Below are 24,063 nucleotides of genomic sequence, written 5' to 3'. Positions count from 1 at the left end.
TATGTTGTATCCATAAAGTTTATTTTAAAAAATTGTTAAAAACTGACCATACAGGAATATTTATTAATATACTTAAAAAGTTTGTTCCCCATGTTGAAGGAAAATACATTAGCAACATCTTCTAGACACCGTTTTTATAAAAGTAAAACTTCTAGATGCTGAAATGTACTACAGTAGATTCTATAGTTTATACTTTTAATCACAGGATTGGAAATCATTCTTGCTACTCCCCCGATCCCCCTGAATGTGGCAGTTATTTTACTTAAATTAATGACATTCAATCATGTTATACTACCACAGGTCCTTAAATAGAGTACACACTGCATATTTACTAACAGAGCAAAATCTTCTCTATCTGTTGCCACATCATTATTTTAGATAAGCATTTGATTCTAAGTACAAATAGAAATACTACATCCCATGATTGTAAACATTCACCAAGAGCTTCCAGAGTACAATGAGTAATAGAGGTGGCCCAAGGGTCAGTCCAATGTTCCTCACTCACATTTGGATACTGCTGAGATTAAGAAATATGTTTTGAAGGCAAATTATCACAGGCCTTACTTGTATTTCTGTAAGAAAGTAGTTCTGGATATATATATATATATATGTTTTTAGTTGAAAACACCTGAAAGTCATTCTAAGGACTATATGAAGCACCATTTTCACTTACCTGAAATACATTGGGTTAAATTCAGCAGTACATGTATGTTTGTTAATGTCAGGGGTTAAAAATAATGGTGGGTCTCAAGTTCCCTTTTGTGGATATATCTGGAGTATGGATACTGAGTTCCAGCGATGCTAATAGGAACCACTCAAGCGTATCAAGGGTGGTAACTCCCCCAGGGCCACATGCAACCCGTAAGTCTGAGGCACGACCATTACTTCTGTCAGTGGGTGCTGTACAGGCAGAGTTAAGGCTGTATTCGGCTATAAAGAGTTTGACATCCTCTTTAGTAGTCCCCCTACACCACTCATGTACACCGTTCAAAATGTCATAGGGTGCAGGTGAAAAGTCCCCAAACACTTTTTAAAATACTATTCTCTGTACAATTTGTCATCAATATATTTACACAGGGAAGTGTTCACACTTAAAAACATTTTTAAAGAATGCAACTGTGTGTTGTTTTTTTTTTAAACTCTTATCACAGTTTCCCCAGGATCATCCTTTAGCCTCATTTCCTGACTTCTGGCCGACTTCACATTTGTTAGACACTTCACTGCAGTCCTTGGGCAAGTCTGGGGTCCTTGGGCAATTCTGATGTTGACGTTGCTCTTCAGGATGATATGCGTTAAAATGTATTCACTGCCACCCACTCTGAGACAGGCCTGGCTGCAGAGAAAATGGTGTCCCTGGTGCTGAAGGGTAACTAGGAAACCCATCGGGCTGAGCTGGGTAGCTTTCCAGAGCCGACGCCGAGTGGACCTGATGGAAAGAAGAACGCACAGGTGAGCAGACTGCCAAATTCCACCAGGCCTGTGCTTGCTTTTGCCAGTCCCACTTTTTTCTTTTTAAAGAAAAAACAAAATGCTGGGGCAAGGTAAGTCTGTTCAGTCTCCTGAAATTTTTAAGAAACATTCAGACTAGTTCAGATGGTAGAGGTACATAGAAATGCCTTTAAAATGTTTAACATCCTTTAAAAAAAGAACAGGTTTTCTGGAGAAAATTTGCCTCAACGGTCCACTACTTTAGCTTTAACTAAAGACGACAAGCTAAAATTTAACTGTTACATCTAAAGATTCTGTATGTAAAAATCTCCAGACTGAGATTTAAAAGTCTCTAAGCAGAAAAAACACATAGATGAATCTATTCTACCACCTTTGTTACTCTCCTGAGGGAAAACAAGGATAATTTGTAGATTTGGGTGAGGGAATTAGTCATCAAATCTCTAGACATTCTGCTAAGAGCCACTTTGGGTCAGTGCTGGAATACCACTATCTGTATTGCAAGGTTATCACTACAGAAGCTATGTTACACCTGTTGCCATCCTCATTTGCTCCAGGCAGGGCTGCTCACCTGCTGTAACAATGCTGACTGTGCGGCTGCATTATGCTGCAATTCCTGCAGGGATGACTGTGAGGGATTCTGGGAAAATCCCGGGATGCCTGGGAGGGACAAGAGGCCTGGAAAAACTGAACTGCCTGCAGCTTGAAGTCCAGATGATAAGCTGAAACACAGAGAGAATGGGTCAACATGCAAGGCAAACATAAAAGCTATTGCTTCTACATCTGTCAAATACTATCTTAAGATGTTAAAAAGCATCCTAGAAATTCTCTATTGTAGGGAACTACAAGTAGGTTTCACGCACTGATGTAAAACCTACTTTCCATTATTAAGGCTATTCTGATTTCAGTGAGTTTACATTTTGCTGTTTTGTCAACTTTAAATCACCAAATGCAAATCTTAAAGTTATCTGAAAGAAAGTGAAAGTGAAGTCACTCAGTCCTGTCCGACCCTTTGTGACCCATGTACTGTACTGGGCCAGGCTCCTCTGTCCATGGGATTCTCCAGGCAAGAATACTGGAGGGGGTTGCCATTTCCTTCTCCAGGGGATCTGCCTGACCCAGGGACAGAACCTGGGTCTCCCGCATTACACTCTTTACTGTCTGAGCCATCAGGGAATCCCTGCTGATTATCTGAGCAGGCATTGATAGTTTATACATTTATCTCAAAAACAAACATGTTAGGAGAAACATTTTAAGCCCCTTTAAGTGTCGGCCCAGAAAAAGATAATTTTGCACCAACAATTCGCTTCTGACTCATTTGAACGACTTCAAGATCACACACGATCAGTCGTGTGAAGAACCATCTCCCGTCTCTCCAGACCATGCACGTACCCGGCCTGCGCAACCAGAGCAGAGTTGAAATTGGAACTAAAGGCAGAGGCGAAGCCCGGGAGGACGGGCGCTGGTGACGGGGCGGTGGCGGCACCAGTGGCGGGCGGCTGTAGCCCCGGGAAGGTGGGAAGTGCGGGGGCCCCAGGGGCGCTGGAGACGGCGAAGCCGGGATAGGAGGGTGCCGAGGCTGGCAGCGGGCCCTGGGCCACAGAGAAGAGTGAGGGCACGGCGGCCGGCAGGCTGAGGGGGAAGGCCGCGGCCGCAGAGGCGGGCGCTGGGGCTGAGAGTCCGGGGAGCGCGGGCGCCGCGGAGCCGGGGCCGGGGTGCGGGGGCGCCGCCGAGGTGGAGGCGGCGGGGGCAGCGGGCGCGGAGGCCGGGGGGTTGAGGGCTGGGGTGGCGGCCAGAGGGAAGCTGCTGGTCAGGGACGTGAACGGAGGCAGGGCGGTGAAGACCGGGGTGATGGGTGTGGAGGAGCCGTGCGGGGCCAGCGGCAGGGCGGGCAGGGCGCTCGAGCCCGTCAGGGGCGCGCTCAGCCCCGGGAGGCCTGGCAGCGCGGGGTTAAGGCAGGACGGCAGGCTGATGGGCACCGAGGCCGCGGGGTACGCCCGGCCCAGCGCCCCGGAAAGGCCCAGCGCGCCCGCGGCGGCCGGGCCCTTGAAGGCCGAGGGCGTGGGGCTGGTGGGCTCCGTCTTGACCACCACGGGCAGGGTGGTGACGGCGGGGGTCGCGGGGCCGTGCGGGTGGGCGGCCGAGGAGCCGCAGCCCGCCGCGGCCGGCCCCGAGGAGGCCGAGGAGGGGGCGGCGGGCGCGGGCAGGGCGGGCGGCGTGGAGGCCGCCGCGCTGGCCGCGGGCGAGGGCAGCCCGGGGAACAGCGCCAGGCCCGGCGTGGGCGCCTGCGGTGGCCCGTAGCCCTTGTTAGGGGCCGAGCCCGGGGCGTCGGCGCCCTGGTTGGCCAGGGAGGACAGCGAGGCCAGCCCGCTGGTCACCGCGGAGGGCAGGGCAGAGGAGCTGATGAGGCTGGTATCGCTGGACGTCAGGAAGCCTTTCAGGGCGGACAGGAGGGGGCTGTTCACACCCAGGGGACAGGCGACACCAGGCGCCGAGCCCCCGGCGATGACGGAGGGGGTCGGGTTGGACACGCCTTGGGACACCGGCGTCAGGGTCAAGGGCAGCCCTGCGAAAACCGACGACAGCGAAGCGGAGTTGAGGTTGTTGGCGGTGGCGGCGGCAGCGGTAGAGGCGGCGGGGAAGGGGAGGCTGGTGAACGTTTCACTGGAAGCCGGGGTGGCCCGAGGCGCAGCCGTGGCCTGCGGGGCTGGGGCCGGGAGGGCGGGAGGCCCCGGCAGGGGAACGAGGCCAGAAAACACGGAAGGAATGGGCGTGGCCGTGGTGCTGTGGACAGAGGTCACTGCGGCGGCCGGCAGCGAAGGCGTCCTGATCACCGTGGGATTCGGCGTCATTGGCTGGGGCGGGTGAACGGCGGAGACCTGCCCCGGGAACACAGGAAGGACGGTATTCGCCAAGTTCATCCCTGGAAGGCTGGCGGTGGCCGACGCTGACGGATGAGTTCCTGCCTTGACCGGGGAAGCGGTAGGAACTGGAGTTGCAGCGGGTGTCGAGGGATTGGAGCCATGCGGGGCAAAGAGTTGACTGGCCGGGGTGGAGAATGCTGCGGTGGGAGGGGAGGAGAGGCAAGAGGTGATCATCACGGCTGAGAGTTCAAATGTTAACTCAAAAGAAAATGGATAAAAGTTTATGTGATATTTAACAGATGTCAAAGAAAAACCAATGACAGGTTTAAGAGGCTACTGAAGTGTACACATTGCTGGATTCCATTTTCACCAGGCAGCCTCGGTTAGATCCTGCAGAGTTCTGGACTCTGATCAGCACCGCCTTCCCTTTCACAGCGAGGAAGCCTTGACAGTGAGCAAATAAAACTTTCCTTTCATAGCTTCCCAATTTAAAAAAAATTCAAAGAATTTATTTTGTGATTAGTGTTGGTGTGCTCATTCTCTCAGGCTACTTGTCCAGGGTAGTATGACAAGTCATTCCCTCTCTTAAGAGCTGTCAGGACATCGCCCCCTCTAGAGGCACCCAAGGTCACCGAGTATACTCAGGCCATCTCTGTAGCATTCTTGGTTGCCACGGTGTGAGTTAATTACCAATCTCTACAGATTTTCCCCCAAGCACTTTCTCATACTGACTCCTTTTAACCTCTAACTTTACTTGGCTTGTCCTAGGCTTTAGGGGCAAAAGCCATATCAAGTTCCTCTTTAGTCTTCACACCTAGCCCAGTGCCTGGCATTTATGTGTTTAGTAAGTGTTTGTTGCACTGGATACCTCATGATTACTTCAGCTACAGTTCTCAAACCCACCCAAGGACTTATTCTCAACACTTCTAGAGTTTGCTACAGTACTTTTATTGTGATAAACTCTACAAATAATACAGGCATTTTGGGAATGCCTGCGATTCCCTCCTGAATCAATTAATGGAAACCTTAGCTTCTGATCTTGTTGGTGCCAAACGGAATGCAAGACTTAGGTAGGTGATGTCATGATGACAACTACCGTCCATGCTATATTCACACTGAAGTCTGTTTCAGTTGTAAACAGAGAATGTCCCCTTTGCAGTGATAGTCAACTGAAAGACCTTTTTGTGGACTAAGACTTCACTTTTTAAATCTATGCATGATAAGGACTCTGGACATAAGGAAGCTGACATGGTCCATAAAGTGACGAACTGTGTTAATCACAGACAGAGAAGGGACCACAGGAAAAGAATAGAGGAAGCCCACACCCACATAATACGTTTGTGCTCAGTGATGGCCAAAGGGTGCTACACGGGGCTGAACAAATCTTACAGCTGTTTTAGATAATCAATATGGGAGGAGAATTGACAGATAGTAAAACATAAATATATAAACATTAAACTCAAAAGATCTGTGGGTGAGTGAGTGAGTGAAGTCACTCAGTTGTGTCCGACTCTTTGGGACCCCATGGACTGTAGCCTACCAGGCTTCTCTGTCCATGGGATTTTCCAGGCAAGGGTACTGGAGTGGGTTGCCATTGCCTTCTCCACACAAGATCTTAGTTCATACCATATTCATATCATGAGCAGTTCATACCATATTCATATCATGATAGTTTTAAGAAAATCACTATCATTTTAAATTGAGAGTACATATGAAAATAGGTTTGTAGCTCTGTATTCCATTTGTTTTATAAGAACTAGAAGCACAAGGAATATATGCCTAGTTTTGTGTTTGTAAATAATATACCAAAAAATGATTTAGGTTAACATTGGCTGGGAAACATCTGGTGGGGAAAACATTTGAGAAGTCCCTGTCTTATTTAACTTCATGCTGAGGACCATGTAGTTAATGACAGATGGCAAGGGAAAGCCAAGCTGTCCCACAGTGTTCTTTATAGCAACCTCTGTTGGAGATCTTTATGTATAATGACACAAAAGCCATGCACTATTAATCACAGTGCCTGCAGGCAAAATGGAACGAAACAAAAGTGGACCCCCCCACCCCCCAAAGCCACACCATGGGAATCCCCGTTCCTGCCATCTAATGTGGCTGTAACCACGAAACACGGCGTCTTAGGTCCTGTGCTAACTACTTTACGCCCGTCATTTCATTTGTCCTCAGAGAACCCTGGCAGGCACTAACACCCCCATTTCATAGATGGGCAGTCTCAGGCTTAGCGTGATTAAGCAATTTGTTAAAAGATCATGCAGCTATTGAGTGCTGTTCAAAGGACATAAAGTTTCAGTTATGCAAGATGAGTGAGTTCTAGACATTGGCTGCACAACACCATGCCTCCAGTTAACAATACTATAATGTGTACTTAAAAATTGGCTACAAGGGTAGATCTCAATAAGAGATCTCACCGCAGTGATAACAATGATGATGATAAAAAGGTCATGCAGCCATGAAGTGACAGAACCAAGACTTCCGCAAGGTCTGTCATACTTGTGGGCTTAAGCACTATACTTGTTTGTTCCTTAATATGGTTCAAAAAGGAAAAACAATCTTAAGCATGCTAACATAACACAGCAAGGGAAAAGCAAAGTGTGCTCTTCCTAACAAAGGTGCTGATGGTTTATTCTCTTCAAAAACGGATCTATTAACAAAGCCGAGCATAAAGGCTGAGGTTTCCTTCATCCCCCTTTGCTAGAAGCTAAATCGGCTGCTTAAGGTGACAAAGCCAGGTGGCACCAGAGATCACACACTGTTATGTCCTGACATCTCACTTAGGCTCCTTTCCTCCCTGCTATGCTACTGCCTTAGAAATTACCAGCTAAAAAGCACTGTTTCCACACATTCTCGGGGAATGGAATTCTCCCACCAAGATTCCTACCCGTGCACTGTGATGATCAGATTCATGTGCTACTCTGCTACGTAAGAACTGGTCCCAGGTTTTGTCTCACAGCAGACAGCACCTCTTTCCTGAGCACACATATCCTCCACTACGGGGAGGGGAAAATGTCACAGAACCGATGCCTCGTGGAGGCCTCGCCTCACCCTCACCTGCTGACTGCGCTTCCTGCTCTGCTGCCCCTTCTTCAACTCTTTCTTCTTTCCTTACGTTAAATTACACCACTCCGAATACTTGTTGAAATAATTAAGTCTAAAAAATCTATCTGACACAGCATTTGTCAAAAAAGGGATTTTATCAAAAAGAAATGTTGTTTATATATTTTAAAGAATGAGGCTTCGAATATCATATAATGTAAAGTGAATGCAGATACAATGTCACATAGCACTGAGACGGCTTCAAAGTTTTACAAACAACACACAGAGACACGTTATTTTTAAATCCAGTTAACATGGATTTAAAAGCTTTCTTAGATGATTCTATAAGATAGACATTTTATAGACTATATTTTCTATACTGCATGCTATGCGTGTAAGATGTAGCACCATTAAAATTTTATTTTTAAGTAAAATGTATCACTCTTCAGTCACTTTTAGCAAGCATCGATTAATTAAATTTTTTAACCAGGAACTTTCCCTAAAGCATAAAGATTTCAAATACACTCAAACTCAAATTGATCTCAGTGAAAAACAGAGCAGGCAGCCAGGACAGACATCACATTTGGTGTTTACCTTGATTCTGTGTAGGTTTTGACTGACTGGAGAGGTCTTCATTTTCTATGAGAAAATAAATAAATAAAAGTTGATTTCCGGCTTTAATCAAATTATTCACCATCATAATAATCAGAGACTGGGGTAAAAGGAAAACAATCCAGAATATGTATGTATACTGTGTTAGGAAAAACAACATATGCCTATTAAAAAAAAAGGAAATAAACAAAAATCATAGTAGTAACTATACAAAGACTGCAAGGATTATGAGCAATTGTCCCCACCACTTCTCCATATTGGGCTTTAAGGAAACACTGTTGTTTCACAGATTCATTTAAGAAGGCTTTTAGGAAAGACGGTGGAAGGCCTCGTGTGCCTCTAGGAGGGAGTGCAGTAGGAGTGCAGACAGGAGGCTAAGCGGACAAGCACTGCTGGGCACCGCTGCCTACAATGCAGGGGAGACCTGGAAGGGGGAGGTGAACGCTGAGGGCAGAATCCATTGCCGCCCAAGGGGCCAATCTCACAAGGTGGGTGCGTCACCAAGCAAATGGAGAGAAAGTGGCTCTGTCCACTGCTGTACTCAGTTCTAGAAAAGGCCCCATGCTAGGAGATGTCAAGGGGAACTGCCCGAGCTGAGGCTGACTTGAAGCCCATGAGACCAACAGCCTAAAGCACACCCTCTCCAGCCCCATGGGAAAGGACCCCTCTTACTAAGCCATTAGTCAGAGATACAGTGGCAAGCAAATGACCTTTCATGGCTTGACAGTTTAACTGCCCAAGAAAGCATCAGTGTGACAGGTGTAAAATGCAAAAAGGGAACCCACAAGCCCTGACATAGAGAATAAAAAAGATCAAGCTTGTTTAAGGGACTTGAGTACAAATAAACTTAAGACAGTGTCTATCCAGAGATTTAATGAAAGAAAAAGAACTTTAAAATCCGTAATGCTAATGATATATACTCACATAATATTGTAAGAAAATGAGCAGAGAAGCTGAAGACTTTCGATATAAAAATGTACTCCAAGTTAATAAATGCAAAGAATGGTGAAGATCAGAAATAACACTACTGAAAGCTAAATTACATAGTTGAAATTAAAAGTTCCATTTAAAATGGCAAAGAAAAATTTTTTAAGGTACTGAATGACTAGCTAAGAGACTCAGAACAAATACACTGAAAAATAAGAGTACTAGAAGGAGAAAAAAAGAGATTAAATATCATTAATTAAAAAGACAAAATTTTCCAAAGCTTTAAAGACTTGAGTTTTCACATCTAAAGGGCTTACAGAGTTCTAGGAAGGATTAACCATAAGATCCACACCTAAATATCCTGGTGAAATATCTGAACTCCAAGACTAAAGACATTTGTGAACTCTAAAGATAAGGAATGTCTTCCTTGTAAGTTTATAGAAAGAGACTAAGGTTCTAATAAAACTAGTGAGAAATGGGTTTCTCATCTATATTCTTACACCTCTACCCTTTCTGAAAAAGCTGATTAGAGAAATTTTCTACTAGAAGAAAATTAGAATGAGTATATGAGGACAGGGCATCAAAGAGAAGCCACAAAGTTAAGAAGCCATGAGTCAGAGGCATAGAAAGAAAAATGTATTCCATCAAGAGACACAAATTGATGATCAAGGAGAGGGAGTATGGAAGTCAGTGGTGGGATGCAGGACAGCTGTTTTTACTTTCTGTACACTGACAACCACTAAGAATATGAAGATGATCACTAGTGATATTTAAAGATAGAAATTCTAAGTTTGAGTAGGAGCAAGAAAAGAAAAGTTGTTAAAAAATTTTAAAGTAATTTGAATGAATCCAAATAAACAAAAACAAGAAAAATGAAAAACTGGGATAAAAGAATAATAATGAGCACAAAAATAAAATGGAAGGACTAAGAACAAATATGCAATTTTTATGATTGTCTGAAACTCCTATTCGAAGAGTTGACTCATTGGAAAAGACTTTGATGCTGGGACAGATTGGGGGCAGGAGGAGAAGGGGACAACAGAGGATGAGATGGCTGGATGGCATCACTGACTAGATGGACGTGAGTCTGGGTGAACTCCAGGAGTTGGTGATGGACAGGGAGGCCTGGCGTGCTGCAATTCATGGGGTCGCAAAGAGTCGGACACGACTGAGCGACTGAACTGAACTGAAACCCCTATAAAGTCTCTTTCCCACTGGTTTACAAAAATCAGATTCTAGTATATATAATTTACAAAACAACTAACTTACCAAATAAACAAAACCCTAAAAAAATATTATAAATAAAGATACAAGCAAAAGACTTCTGAAAAATGAAAACAAAAAAGTGTGGACCCAATAAGGGTCAATACGCAATAAGGCTGGGGTGGGTTGTGGGGGTGGGGGTGGGCGGAGGGCAGGTGGATTACTTATACTCAGTAAAGTATAAGTCAGCTGACATTTTATACCCAGAATAAGAGACTTTCAAAGGAAAAAAACACTAAAATAGGAAATCAGTAACAAGCACCTACAAATGAAATATCCATTTATAACTGTAACCAAAAAACTCCTCTAAAATTCCTAGATACAAATCTAAGGCAAAAAACCTATATGAAGAAAACTACAAAATCTTCTTGAATGAAGCAGAAATTAAGACATTGTAAATCAGCTATAACTTAAATAAACCTCCCCCACCCTCAAAAAACACTTACTGCAAGCAATAACATAAAGCCTGGAAAAACACTACCACCTGCCATGATTTAAAGACATACCTATATAATTAAATGGTAAAATTTAATATAAAAAAAGTCATCTCTCCAAATTACTATGTAACTATAAATACATAAATTCAATTCTTTTCTAATTGCATAAGGTGATCTTAAAAGTTCACATGGAAGAATCAATTTCCAAAAGTGGATAAGAAAGATATGAAAATACAGTGAGAGAAAGCTAGCCTTATCAGATGTCAGAATACACTGTAAATCTGCTAATTAAATCAATATGGTATCATCGCAACATAAAGTAACTAGATTGGAACAGAATAAAGAGCCCAGAATTAGAGCCAGGTGTGTAAATGAAAACTTAAAATAAACGTATTATTTCAAAGCAGCAGGGAAAACAGATTAGTTAATAAAGAGTGCTGGCATGGACGAACTGACTACTGTCTGGAAAAAAAATTAAGATAACCCTCTACTTCACCCCACATGAAAATGAATTCCAGACGGAGTAGGAATCTTAAAAGACTCAGACTACCTGGCCTAACTATTTAGGGTTAAGAATGCCTGAACTAAGGTAACATCTGACTCACTGCGACCCCATGGATTGTAGCTGGCCAGTCTCCTCTGTCCATGGAATTCTCCAGGCAAGGATACTGGAAAGTGAAAGTGAAGTCGCTCAGTCGTGTCCGACTCTTTGAGACCCCATGGACTGCAGCCTATCAGGCTCCTCCGTCCATGAGATTTTCCAGGCAACAGTGCTGGAGTGGATTGCCATTTCCTTCTCCAGGGGATCTTCCCAACCCAGGAATCGAACCTGGGTCTCCCGCATTGCAGGCAGATGCTTTTACCATCTGAGCCACCAGGGAAGGTAACATGGTTCTAGCTTTTCTTTCACAACCGCTGTCTGTCTACACAAAAATGTAAAACCCTTAGGTTAAAACATACTGTGAATAAGGGCAAGAAATAGAATGACAGATTTTAGAAAAAAGATTTTGCAACTTTAATCAGAGTACTCAGCAGCAAACACCAGAGCCATTCTGACTAGAAAAAAAGAATTTATTAAACATTATTAAGTAACTGAATCTTGGGGAAGGGCAAAAGTAAATTAAGACAGAATTTAACTTCAGTTCTAGCCCTACCCTACACACGTACAGAAATAAATGGCAAGTAAATGAAAAGCTATACACTTAAAAACAATCATTACAATAGTAATTAGAGAATACAGATCTTGCTGCACTGCTGGGTTGGGGAAGGGTTTCCTAAACAAGACAAAATTCAGGAGAGTCAAATAGCTGAATGAAATAAACTTTTATAAAAGACAGACAAAAGAAGTTATCAGCCAAATCAGTGTATCAGATTGGCAAAAGTAAAACAAACAGCCTGTTTTCATTCCATTGAAAGGGTGTGAAGAAATGGTATGCTCATATACCCTCACTGGCTGGTATAAACAGGTGCAGTCTTTTGGGGGAAGAATTTGACAAGACAGAAAAAAACATTTACACTTTGTATCCTGAGTTCCCAATGGGCCCAAAGGAAAGGCTGGCCTGGAAAGCGTGTGGGCAGGCTCAGCGCTTCTGAGCACCTCCTAACAAGCCTTTCCTGCCCACGGCAGACACAAGGGGCCCTAACAGCGACACTCGCTGAGTCAGCGATGCTCTTCCACTGCCTGTCAGTGTCCTACTCAGGAGAAACGGTTCCCGTTTCTACGGCCTGCTCGTGTTCACACTTACCTCAGCATAATAATAAAGGCCATATGCTACAAACCTACAGCTAACCTCATACTCCATGGTGAAAAGTTGAAACCATTTCCTCTAAGATCAGGAACAAGACGAGGATGCCCACTCTCTCCACTTCCATTCAACATAGTTTTGGAAATCCTGGCCATGGCAATCAGAGAAGAAAATGGAGTAAAGGGAATCCCAATTGGAAAAGAAGCTGTTAAACTGTCACTGACTGCAGATGACATGATACTTACTATACACAGAAGACCCTAAATAGATGCTGATCCTAAAGATGCTACCAGAAGACTACCAGAACTCACCGATGGATTTGGTAAAGCTGCAGGCTACAAAACTAACACACAGAAATCCTGCATGTGGGCCAAGGATCGCTCTAGTGGAGCCTGGATGTCACACTCGGCTCCATCAGCAGGCTCGGGGGCTGTGCTCCCCGTTAGGATACCACCACACCACACATCTGTCCCCTCTGAATGCAAGGTGAGAAAGGTATTGGCTTTTAACACCCCAAAACAACCTGATTTTACCTGCTGCTACTGGATTAGGAGTATATGGAGGTGGCGGGGGCACTCCTGGAGCTATGACGTTGGCCAACGGTACCAGACCTGCATTGTTATAAGCACCTAAAACAAAAATATAATACAAAAAAAAAGTTCAATTTAGCATCATTCCGAGTTCAAGCTGTATTGGCACAGCCAACTACTTTATTTCTGAAACTGTGTTATCTGGTACAGTTGCGTCTTACACGGAGGCTTGGGTGAAGAGTGAGATCGAATGAGACAAGCAGAGACTTCTATTTCCCAGTGCAGGCACACTCCAGGCCTAACTCACTGAAGGGCACAGTGGGCAGAACCTGCCAGACTTGTATGATTTGCCTTTTATGTCAAGCACACACACTTGGCCCTTTCAAGTTAAATGCACTAATGATGTCTTTGAATACCAACTATCAAAAAAGGGATTCAAGATGATTTACCCATAAGCAAAAGCTTATATAAATCATTAACAATGAAAAAAAAAACCTACAATTAATTTATTAAAAGGAAAATATCCTAAATGAGACTCTTAGTCTTCTGCACTGTTATAGACCAACACCCTAGAGTAAACACCTGTGGGCAAAGGAAAGCTCAGCATAGCATATTTCATGAGTGCTCCAGATTTCCAGAGTATATATACCAACCTTTACTTTCAACTTAATAAATAAGGAGCAAAAAGGAAAAAAAAATGAACCCTGAAAGAGCTCCTTACTTGGTGCAATAGTTGCGTGTGGTCGGCATGGAGGTATCGGGTAAGGAACAGGCTTATGTGGATTGTATGTTGAAGGAGGCTAGAATGAGAGGGGAAAGTACAGCAGTCAGCAGAACATCAAGGAAGCTGTCTCCTGCCAAAACAAAATACAACTTGTCTTTCAAAACATTTAGGTCTAAGAGGACAAAAATGCCCCAGCATATCCATTGCCACTGCACTAACAAATGGCACAAAGGAGGGAAATTTCTTTGCTTTAATAAATGTGGCTCCTATTAAAGTCCAAAGAGAGGTCCTGCCAAAGACTGCTGCTGCGGTTGCTGTTGCTCAGTCGCTCGGTCATGTGCGGCTCGTTGCAACCCCATGGACTGCGACCCGCCAGGCTTCCAATCTCCTGGAGTTTGCTCAAACTCAACGCCATCTGGTCTGCTCTAGAGGTGTTAATTTTTCATTTCAGTTGAAGATCATCTCCAACAAAAGGCCCAAGCTCGTCCTGAACAGCAAATTCTTCTCTGACCCAGTCTAGGTTAATCCAAGGATTCCTGTCTCCTCCCATGGAACACAAGAAACCTACCAGGTTTTGGAGTCTCGGACACCCAAGAACTTCCCACATCCTCCTGGAAAGTCATCATCTTGTTCTTACCCCCTTTTCTCTTTTTGAAAGAAACAAGCACTATTTCCTTTGGCATTTGGCATTCTGACAACTCTTGTAGAATGCAGACTGGAATTATGAATTCAGTAGCTCAGTCTTTTTACCTTTTGAAATCCACAAATCTTCCATTTTAGAGTTTACAGACTTAGGTATGAAAGAACATTCAAAGAGCTGGTCTCCAGAGGACCAGAGGTAAGCAAAGCTAGGCCACATGCTGCAACTGTAACTACAGAGATGGAGAGGATGAGAGATCACGCACACCCCCTCGAGGGGGCTGGCACCCACATCTTGGGGCAGACGGGATGCCCTGGAGTGACGAACCTATACTCTCTCCAGCACTCTTAATGGCAGCCCTGGAGAATGTGCTAGTTCTGTGCAAGGACGATGGTCTGTAACTGTTCTACTGTAAACAACAGCCACCCAAATTCTTGTCAGGTGGGCAGTCAGGACTGCAAGGCGGCTGAGTGTTGGCCTCTTGTAGTACAATCCTTCAACTCATGAGGTTGTCTTCTCTGCTCAGTTTATATTCCAATCACTCCCTTGAAAATACACTCCACCTCCTGGCTCCATCCTCACTTCACTAACACTAACACTAATCCAGCCATCACACCTCAACCTTAGTTAAAGTGAACTCTCCACTCTCCACGTCTCCAAGCGAACTGCTGAATATGGCTGCAGAAAAAAAAAAAACAGTAATAGCAGTTCAACTGGTCTACCTTTAACATACGCCATTCATCCTTAAAGGGGCCTTTAACACTGTTAACTAATTGTAGTGTATTTCCCTAGGAACCCATTCACTTTCCTAGAGTTTCTACTGCACTTTAGACTGCCCAACAAAACATGAAATTTATGCTTTGAATAGACAGAAAACCAGATATAAGCATCAAGACTTGTCCTGTCACTTATTTTCTAAACATACTGGTTTGGATGGTCCGAGAATCCGTGCGGCTATTCCTTTGCCTTCATTGGTACAGTCCTCACCATCTTTCTTCAAAGGGGTTCCCTATTTCAAAAAAAAAGAAAGAAAAAGAAGGAAGGATAACTGAGATCAAAACAAAACAAAACCCATACAAACCCCAAAGCAAAAACAAAACAAAACAAATCCAGACCCTTGCTGTGCTACCCTGAAGAAAGGACATAACTTGGCAGGAGTGTAAGGAGGGACCACAGCTCCAGTCCTGCGCTGGCTCACGATCCTGACGCAGTCCTCATAATACGTACAGAGGTTCAAGGCAACACACAATACACATGGGGAGACAGAGGAGGAGAAAGTATGTTCTAATTTTTTCACTGCACAGTAGGAGCAGCCAGAGACAGCTCCAGTGCTATATTATCTGATGCTCAAAGAATCAAAAACAGTACTTATATTACAGTTGAAAATAAGTAACAAGAAATGGTGTTCTCTGTAAGTATTAAGTGTGATCACTTATACTGACCTCACTCGAGACTGCTCTAATTAACAGATGAAAATAAGCTGACACCCTATTACAATGTGTCCTGCTAATTGTTTGTGTTCTAAGTGGTACATACTAGTTTGGAGCTAGTTTCCAAGGTGGCCCCCAGTGATCCTCGCTCCTGTGTGTCCCTGTGCAGCCCCCGACACGAACAGGACTGACCCATGTAACAAACAGGATGTTCCAGAACTGAGGGCATTTGACTCCCAAGGCTGAGCCATAACAGACAACATGGCCTTGGCTGGCCGTCTCCAGGACTATCCGCTCTGGTGGAAGTCAGCTGCCGTATCAAGAGGTATTCGAGCAGCACTACGGAAATGTCCTTATGCCGAAGAACAAAGACCCTCCCTCCGCCTGCCAGCCTCAACACTAATTTGCTAGGTTCGTGACTCACCTTGGAAGCTCAGGCTCACGCTCCAATCAAGCGATCAGATGACTGCAGCCTCATGAGAAACCCTGAGCCAGAACCAAACAAAGCTATTCCTAGATTCCTGGTCCAGAGAAGCTGCATGAGACGCTAAATGTTTATTGTTTCAATCCAGTAAGTTTTGAGGCTATCTGTCACATTGCCATTAAAAATATACCATTCTTTGAAAAAATTATTTCACAAAGAAATCTGAGTGAAACACTGGGTGACATAAAAATAAGTCTTTCTTGTGGGACTTCTCAGAGCCTTTATTTTGCAATGTGATTCTTCAAAAGAGACACTGCATGCAGGATTTCCCAAACACACTTAAGTGTGTGCAACTGTTTGAAGAATACTGAGAATCTGAGAAATAGTCCTTTATTATATGTAAATCAGTGCTTCTAAAATACTTGCCAAAACAAGTCAAAACTAAATCACTCTCTCTTCTGTGGCTTGTTGTTCTATATATTTTATAGAAATATTTTAATATAGCTTATGTATGAGCTTTCATTCAGTGGTGAATCTATGAATTATGTTGCTGACATAGTAAAATTCCTTTACTTTGTAGAAGCATCATCAACTGGCATTTTCTTTACATACCATAACTGTGTTCAATTTTATACAAAGAAGTTGCACATGTAGCCACACAAGTATGCTTACTGGGAAAATTCCATTGATGCGACTAGGTTTTCCCTTGGGATATGGATTTCCTGGGATTGTTCCACAAGAAGATATCATCGCATGAGGAGCTTTGCAACCCCCTTTGAAAGCCTGAAACATAACAAAGAGGAGGACTGTTTAAAAAAATAAACTCACAAAAGGCAATGGCACCCCACTCCAGTACTCCTGCCTGGAAACTCCCAAGGACGGAGGAGCCTGGTAGGCTGCAGTCCATGGGGCCGCTAAGAGTCGGATGCGACTGAGTGACTTTACTTTCACTTTTCACTTTCATGCATTGTAGAAGGAAATGGCCACCCACTCCAGTGTTCTTGCCTGGAGAATCCCAGGGACAGGGGAGCCTGGTGGGCTGCCGTCTATGCGGTCACACAGAGTCGGACACGACTGACGTGACTTAGCAGCAGCAGCAGCACGAAATTTAGTATGCTGGATATTGGGAAGCCCTGCTAAATAGGATGGATTAAGGAAGAGCATCACATTCAATCTGTTCATACATCAGTCAGCACTTCCACTGGTGAACATGACTAAAATTAGTAAGTAAAATCACTTCACTTAAATGGAATTATTTAAATGGTAACAGAATGTTTTTATCGTCGCAACTAGTAGACTCCTACCCAAAGATCTCTTCACGACGGATTCTGTAAATTGTGTGCAAGGACTAAATACGACTGGGCTGCAGCTCCTAGGGGAACAGTCCATGCCCTCCTCGAGCAGGTTTCTAACCACTAATCCAGTTGCCACCTGTCAAAATCCGAAGAAATAACTACCTTGAATGACGAATCAAGTTTTCTAGACTTGGACAAGTACAACTTCTCTCACTATTAGAGATTTTAAAAGAACAAACTGGAATTTAGTCTTATAATTATTCGTAAGTTTGATGAAAATAAGCCTGATGACAAATAAGTCAAGTTCCTGGAGGTGGTTTAGTTGAAGTGGTATCTGACTCTTGTGACCCCATGGACAGTAGCCTGCCAGGCTCCTCTGTCCATGGGATTTTTCCAGGCAAGAATACTGGAATGGGTTTGCCATTTCCTTCTCCAGGGGATCTTCCTGACCCAAAGATTGAACCCAGGTCTCCTGCACTGCAGGCAGATTCTTTACAGTCTGAGTCAGTTCCTCCTGAACACATAAAGACAAAAGCTTGGAGACACGGCAGAGTTACCAAGGGACTGAGAATAAACACCCCATGAGGCTCATACTGAGGCGCCACTGGCTTCTCACTCTCAAGCCATCTCTTCATACCCCAGTGTCCCCCTAAAACCTCTAGTTCCCCGCCACAGACTGCAGGGCTGTCATTATTAACCCATCACAGAATAGCAATCAGGTTATTCATCAAAAGTTAGCATAGTAAAAAAAAAAAAAAAAAAAGTTAGCATAGTAATAAGATTGGTACTGTTTTCTTCATCAGCATTCAGGAAAACCATGTGCCATTTATATAGCAATCTTGAGGAAATTACCTGTTCAAGCACCCTCTTACACCGTTTCTTCTCAGACATATTTATCCTGAACAAATCTTCAATGGGTCGAGAATTCTGTGCATCAACAATGTTTCTACCAAGGAAATACAATTTAGCTTTTCATTTAAGAACCTGGACACACACATTTAATACACAGATATATCTGAGTAAGCTTTTTTCCATGATGTAATAAGAAGAGTATGATTATTCAGTTTTGATTAATGAGTGTAATTAACATGTTTATATAAATATGGTAAATATAGTAACTCAATGATGTTTATCTGGCTACTTGAAAGTAACAAAGTAATATTTCAAATTAAAAAAAAAATCACTATTTTGAGATTCATGCAAAGCTACCCTGTCTGTGTCAGGAGAGCTAATGGCAATAAAACAAACCCCTATGCTAAATGGATAAAAATCAAGGTTGATCTAAAAATGAAGTTATGTTTAATTTTAAATTTGTGTTCTGTGGTCGTTTATAAATATATTAGGGACTTAAAAACTGCATGTGCTGGAAATAAATAGCAATTTATAGACTCTCATAAATACATTATAGGAGAGTAGGTTCCTTTTCTCTAACATTCATTTCTCAAATTTATTTCACAATCATTTCTCAAATGCTGTGCCGAGTGTTTTAAATCTTACAGTATTAAAAATCTGCATCCCTACCACATAGATAAGATCCTTACTTTCACAATTGAGGAAAACAAGATCCAGAGAGAATAAGTGTATGTGAAGCAAAAAAATATATACTGTCAGAATGTGGAAAACCCATCTAACCATCAGTCCTCTGGATTTGTCAACATGCCTTTCAAGTTATTCTGAGTGGGAAGGCAAAGCAAGTCACTGATATGCAGCCAAATCAAAAGAATGAAACTCAATAAGCCCACTAATTTTACAAGTTTATAATCATGTGTAATGAGCACACTAGCTACTTAGATATAAGAATTCAGCTCTATGCTTTCATACATTTTATTAGTTCCATTTACCAATATAATTCTGACACATTAACATACACTAATGAGTTAAAAGATGTTTGAAAAGTTTTCCAAATTTTTCTCTGAGTAAAAAGAAGAAATACTTACGAAGCTAACAGTTCAAGAGCAACCAGTTTGTCTTTACTGAAGGTGAAACAGTTGAGTATATTGACCACTTCTCCTGGGTGAACAGCCACCATTTTCTAGTAATAAAAAAATAATTTTACTTTCAACATGAGAAATTTTCATGCCAGAATCTGCCTTTTGGGGGTGGGGGGTAGTGTAATTAAATGTTCTTAATATAAATATGTGAGATGAAAGCTGCTTAATCAAAAGTAAGCCCTAACAACTATGTGGATTAAAACTAGGCTTTTTTAATGTAACTACTTTAATTGAAGAACTAAGTTCTCCTATGTGCTCTTTCTTATCCACATCTCTCAATATGTTCATCTATAGAAAAAAATTACATATTCTACTTTCCTTAGAAAGGCTACATAAAAAGAGGCTATTTACAAATAAGGGAGACACATTGCTCGAAAAGTTAGAAAAAAACTGTAATTCGGAGTGCTAGGTTATGTCACAATCAGCACTTCTAGTGAAGTCCATGGTGCTGAATAGTGTTATTAAAAAAAGGTACTCCAATCACATGATTAGGGGAAAGATGGGTTAAATATTAACAGGTTCTTTTACTGAAGAACTTCTAAGAAAGTTAATGTGCATTGTGACACGAGGTGAGAGTTGGACTGTGAAGAAGGCTGAGTGCCGAAGAAATGATGTTTTTGAACTGTGGTGTTGGAGAAGACTCTTGAGAGTCCCTTGGACTGCAAGGAGATCCAACCAGTCCATTCTGAAGGAGATCAGCCCTGGGATTTCTTTGGAAGGAATGATGCTAAAGCTGAAACTCCAGTACTTTGGCCACCTCATGCAGAGTTGACTCATTGGAAAAGACTGTGATGCTGGTAGGGATTAGGGGCAGGAGGAGAAGGGGACAACCGAGAATGAGATGGCTGGATGGCATCAACGATTCGATGGACACAGTTTGAGTGAACTCCGGGAGTTAGTGATGGACAGGGAGGCCTGGCGTGCTGCAATTCATTGGGTCGCAAAGAGTCGGACACGACTGAGCGACTGAACTGAACGTACTTGAATATTTGTCGAGGATACCTATGTTTTTGAAAAGCAGGTCAATTTATATATTTATGTTAGCAGTGGAGGAAATTCAAAATCAAAGTCAATATAAGGAGATCAGTTAGAATCAACTGAAGTTGTTTTTAAACACTATTAACCTGTATCACCAAAAGAACTGGTAAAACTGCATACCCCCTTACGTGTTTGTAAACGGACATCTAAAAGTTTTATTGGAAGGTTACATATCTGCAAAAGATTGATTTCCTTATATGTAAGTTTATTATATATTTCTGAAGACTTTGGATCTACTGCTCTAGCTCATTTATGAAAATGTCCAGAACGTAACCTAATCGTCAAAGTCAGTCTTCAGTATGAACACAGTCAAATCAGATTTATTTTGTGTCTAAGTGCATGAAGGGGTGCCTGTGCAGCCTTCCCACTTATGAGTCTTAATTCTAAGGTAGGTGGGTAGGCAAGCTGGCTTCAGAGCTTTGTCATGAGTTTGCTGTTCTGATAAAATAAGCCAAGGTCCCCAACAGTATTTTTTACAGAAGCTCTCTGCCTTGCTCTCCTTTTCTTTGGTCCTTAGAGAAAGATTTTTCAACCCCTGCTGATAGGTGAACAAGTGAGACAATCTTTTCTTTTTTTTAAATAAAGCAGGAAAAAAACCAATTGTTAAAGAGAAGAAGCACTAACAGACCCAGACACTTTCTTAATCAAATTAGTTTAGGAAGATAAGAATCTGTATGTGCTGCGTGCTGGCTCAGTTGTGCTGACTTTTTGCAACCCCATGGACTGTAGCCCTCCAGGCCCTTCTGTCCATGGGATTTTCCAGGCAAAAATACTAGAGTGGGTTGCCATGCCCTCCTCCAGGGAATCTTTCAACCCAGGAATCAAACCAGCTTCTCCTGCACTGGCATGCGGAATCTTTACCACTAAGCCACTGGGAAGCCCTCAAGATCAGCAGATTTCTTTAAAGCTATCAGTGCCTGATATTGCCAGGAAAATGCTCTATACAGTCAGACCCCATTTGACTTCAGAGCCTCTGAAAATCTAGGCTCTAGCACTGTGCCACCCATATGGTAGCCACTAGACATGTTGCCTGCCTACATTAAAATCAAACAACACCTTAAAAATACCATTCCTCAGACAGATGACACATTTTAAGTGCACAAAAACCACATGTAACCATATTGGATAGAGCAGATACAAAACATTTGTATTGTCACTGAAACGTCATTTGGACAGCACTGGTCTAAAAAAATGCAGGCATAGATCAGTCTGACTATTCTTCTAAGACTAAATACAGGAAGGTGAAGACACACAAAAATGGAAGTAAATAAAAATACTTAGAATTTGAATCCTATGTTTTGCTTGCCCATAAATATTTTCTACTCCAGTCTGCCAATTAGAACTCTGTACAATTTAACAGTATAGTACATATGATTGAAATTTACAATTTGGGAAGCTTTAATGTTTTTAACATAGTTATTTTTGAATAAAGTATAACGGAATTTAGTGTCTGCAACTACAGCAAACAAATTGCAACTTGAGATGAATTACAGAAAACGAGGGGAGAATTCAAAATACTTAAAATTCTACATTCTAAGGAAAAGTAAATTACTTACGTGCTGTAATGCTTTCATTGCCTTCAACTGAGGCTCTGCCCAGGAGAAATATCTCAGTAAATCAACCACCTGAAAAGCAAAGAACTAATTTAGCTCTACCGACAACGTGTTTGCAAACATTTCTACAAGATGTATTCCCGTACTCTGAATCACTATTCAAAGTGTGCTTCCGGGGCCCAGATGACGAGGCATAAGCATGACACCAGAGTTTAGACTGTGAGACAGAGCAGCCACGCACAGCTACTTATATTTAAATCAACTGAAACTAAATCAAAGAGAAAACTCAGTTCCCTACTGGCATAAGCCACGTGGTAAGGCAGGGCTCAACAGCCGTGTGAAGCTACCACTGTGGTTAGTGCAGACAGACGGCATTTCCACAGTTACACAAAGTCTTGGACAGCACTGGTCTAGAAATAAAGGAATGCATAAGGCAGGGAAAGAAGAGAGTACCCGGAGAAAAAGAAAGTTGGAAAAGTACTAGATGGACCTAAAATGTGCACTTAGGAATATAAAGATACAGTATGAGTGGAAAGCTTTCAAACATTTAGTGGGGAATTACAGTCTCAGTCATAGAGAAAGGTCTTCAGTGGCGTGGTTTAGTGGTGGTCCACCAACTTCTACTCTCTCACTCAGATGTGGAGCGCACACTATTCTGACTTAGACCACAGAGCTATTCTCTGAAAAGGTGAGAACTACCCTGAATCACGCCAGCAGCTTCTAAATAGTAAGTCCCTTTGGGAGCACAGCCAGCCAGGCTCTCGTACTACCACCAGCCAAGTTCAAGTGCATGAGGGACACACTGTGCCATGGCAGCCAGAGGTGCGCAGAAACCACAACACTGCAGTCTCCGGGTTCACCGCCTCCAAGGACACCCCAAAAGGAACAGCAACAAAGACTCAGGATGAGAGGATAATGAAATCTGGGTTAACGAATTATTTTACTCTGAGTTCCTCACAATGCTACCGGTGCAATTATTCCACAAAGCAAAGTTAACACTAGAAAATGGGGTGGTATGTAAAGAAGAGTAAAAATACTTCTCATTCCTCACTGAGAGATACATAAGTAGCAAACAGTTACTGTGTGTACTTTCTGTACAACTTGGTAAGAGTATGTCCTTACTTTTATGGGAATAATGTTTTTACTATACACAGTGAATGCTACCTGGGACTACACCAACCATAACATTTTATAAACTATCATGTATGATATAGGATGGGAGATATTCATTATAATAAGTAGGCTTATAAGATCACACTTAGGAAATAGCTTGATAAAATTTTTAATGACTGTAGCAAAGTCATTAAATTTCTACTATGGGAAGTTTTCTACAAAATTTCACATGTATACACAGAAACACATACAAGAGAAGGAAAGAAAAGCTATCAGCTATGTGAAATTACAAATCTTCCTGAAACATTCAAGTTTTTAAAAAAAAGCACTGTAAAAAGTTATGGGACATCTGGAAACCACTCATTAAACAGGCAGCAACATGTGCAAATCACAGAGTAGCTCTCAGGAATTTAGGAGGCAGAACTACCGGCTTAATGTTATTCCAGTTTTGAAAGTCTTGAGAAAGAGATGAAAAGTTGGGGCATTTACCTACTAACTCAATCTACAGTTTCATCCATTGTCTACCTTACTCCTGTTCCCACCATTTCCCAGAACTCTTCTCCAGATGTACACCTATTTCTGCTTCATATCTCTACCGAGTACTTTCCAAGTATTCCTTGGAAATCCAGCTGTCTCTGCATGTGTGTATATACACGCAAACTTATTTTTCAAAATCAGCAAACTCCTAAAGTTGGGTGAAAGTTTCCACTAAACAATCCCACTAATAATATCAGTCTTCTGGAAGATACAGGAACTACTTATGAGACACTATTTTTTTTCTTATTTGTGGCTTCACATAAGAACATATATCACCATTTGTTCCAAGTTGTATAAATTGTAGTGAATTCTTCAATTACTGACTCATAAACACTGTACAAATTTGGGTATGTTAACTATTAGAAGTTTACAGACATAGGATACTGTGCTCAGAATATAAACACTTTGAACTGTGTTTTTCAGACACTGCATTTTAAAATCATTTT

The 24,063-nt window shown here is 42.5% G+C and overlaps 1 protein-coding gene across 1 annotated transcript in view; it reads right to left on the bottom strand.

Moving 5' to 3' along the window:
- Positions 1–4: 4 nt before the first annotated feature.
- PROSER1 (proline and serine rich 1) overlaps positions 5–24,063 on the bottom strand; it is a 28,245-nt gene continuing 4,186 nt past the window's right edge. The window contains exons 3-13 of the mRNA XM_052650103.1: positions 21,971–22,039; positions 19,323–19,417; positions 18,238–18,331; positions 16,763–16,873; positions 15,162–15,245; positions 13,594–13,672; positions 12,876–12,971; positions 7,953–7,997; positions 2,839–4,507; positions 2,018–2,168; positions 5–1,426 (exon numbers count right to left, since the gene is read on the bottom strand). Coding sequence (XP_052506063.1) covers positions 1,304–1,426; positions 2,018–2,168; positions 2,839–4,507; positions 7,953–7,997; positions 12,876–12,971; positions 13,594–13,672; positions 15,162–15,245; positions 16,763–16,873; positions 18,238–18,331; positions 19,323–19,417; positions 21,971–22,039 — 2,616 coding nt within the window. The 3' untranslated portion in view covers positions 5–1,303. The remainder of the gene's footprint in view (positions 1,427–2,017; positions 2,169–2,838; positions 4,508–7,952; positions 7,998–12,875; positions 12,972–13,593; positions 13,673–15,161; positions 15,246–16,762; positions 16,874–18,237; positions 18,332–19,322; positions 19,418–21,970; positions 22,040–24,063) is intronic.

The sequence above is a fragment of the Budorcas taxicolor genome, chromosome 12 (genome assembly GCF_023091745.1).
Source record: "Budorcas taxicolor isolate Tak-1 chromosome 12, Takin1.1, whole genome shotgun sequence".
Classification (NCBI taxonomy): Eukaryota; Metazoa; Chordata; class Mammalia; order Artiodactyla; family Bovidae; genus Budorcas; species Budorcas taxicolor.
The sequence above is the reverse complement of the archived record's forward strand: the minus strand, read 5'-3'. Positions and strand labels throughout refer to the sequence as shown.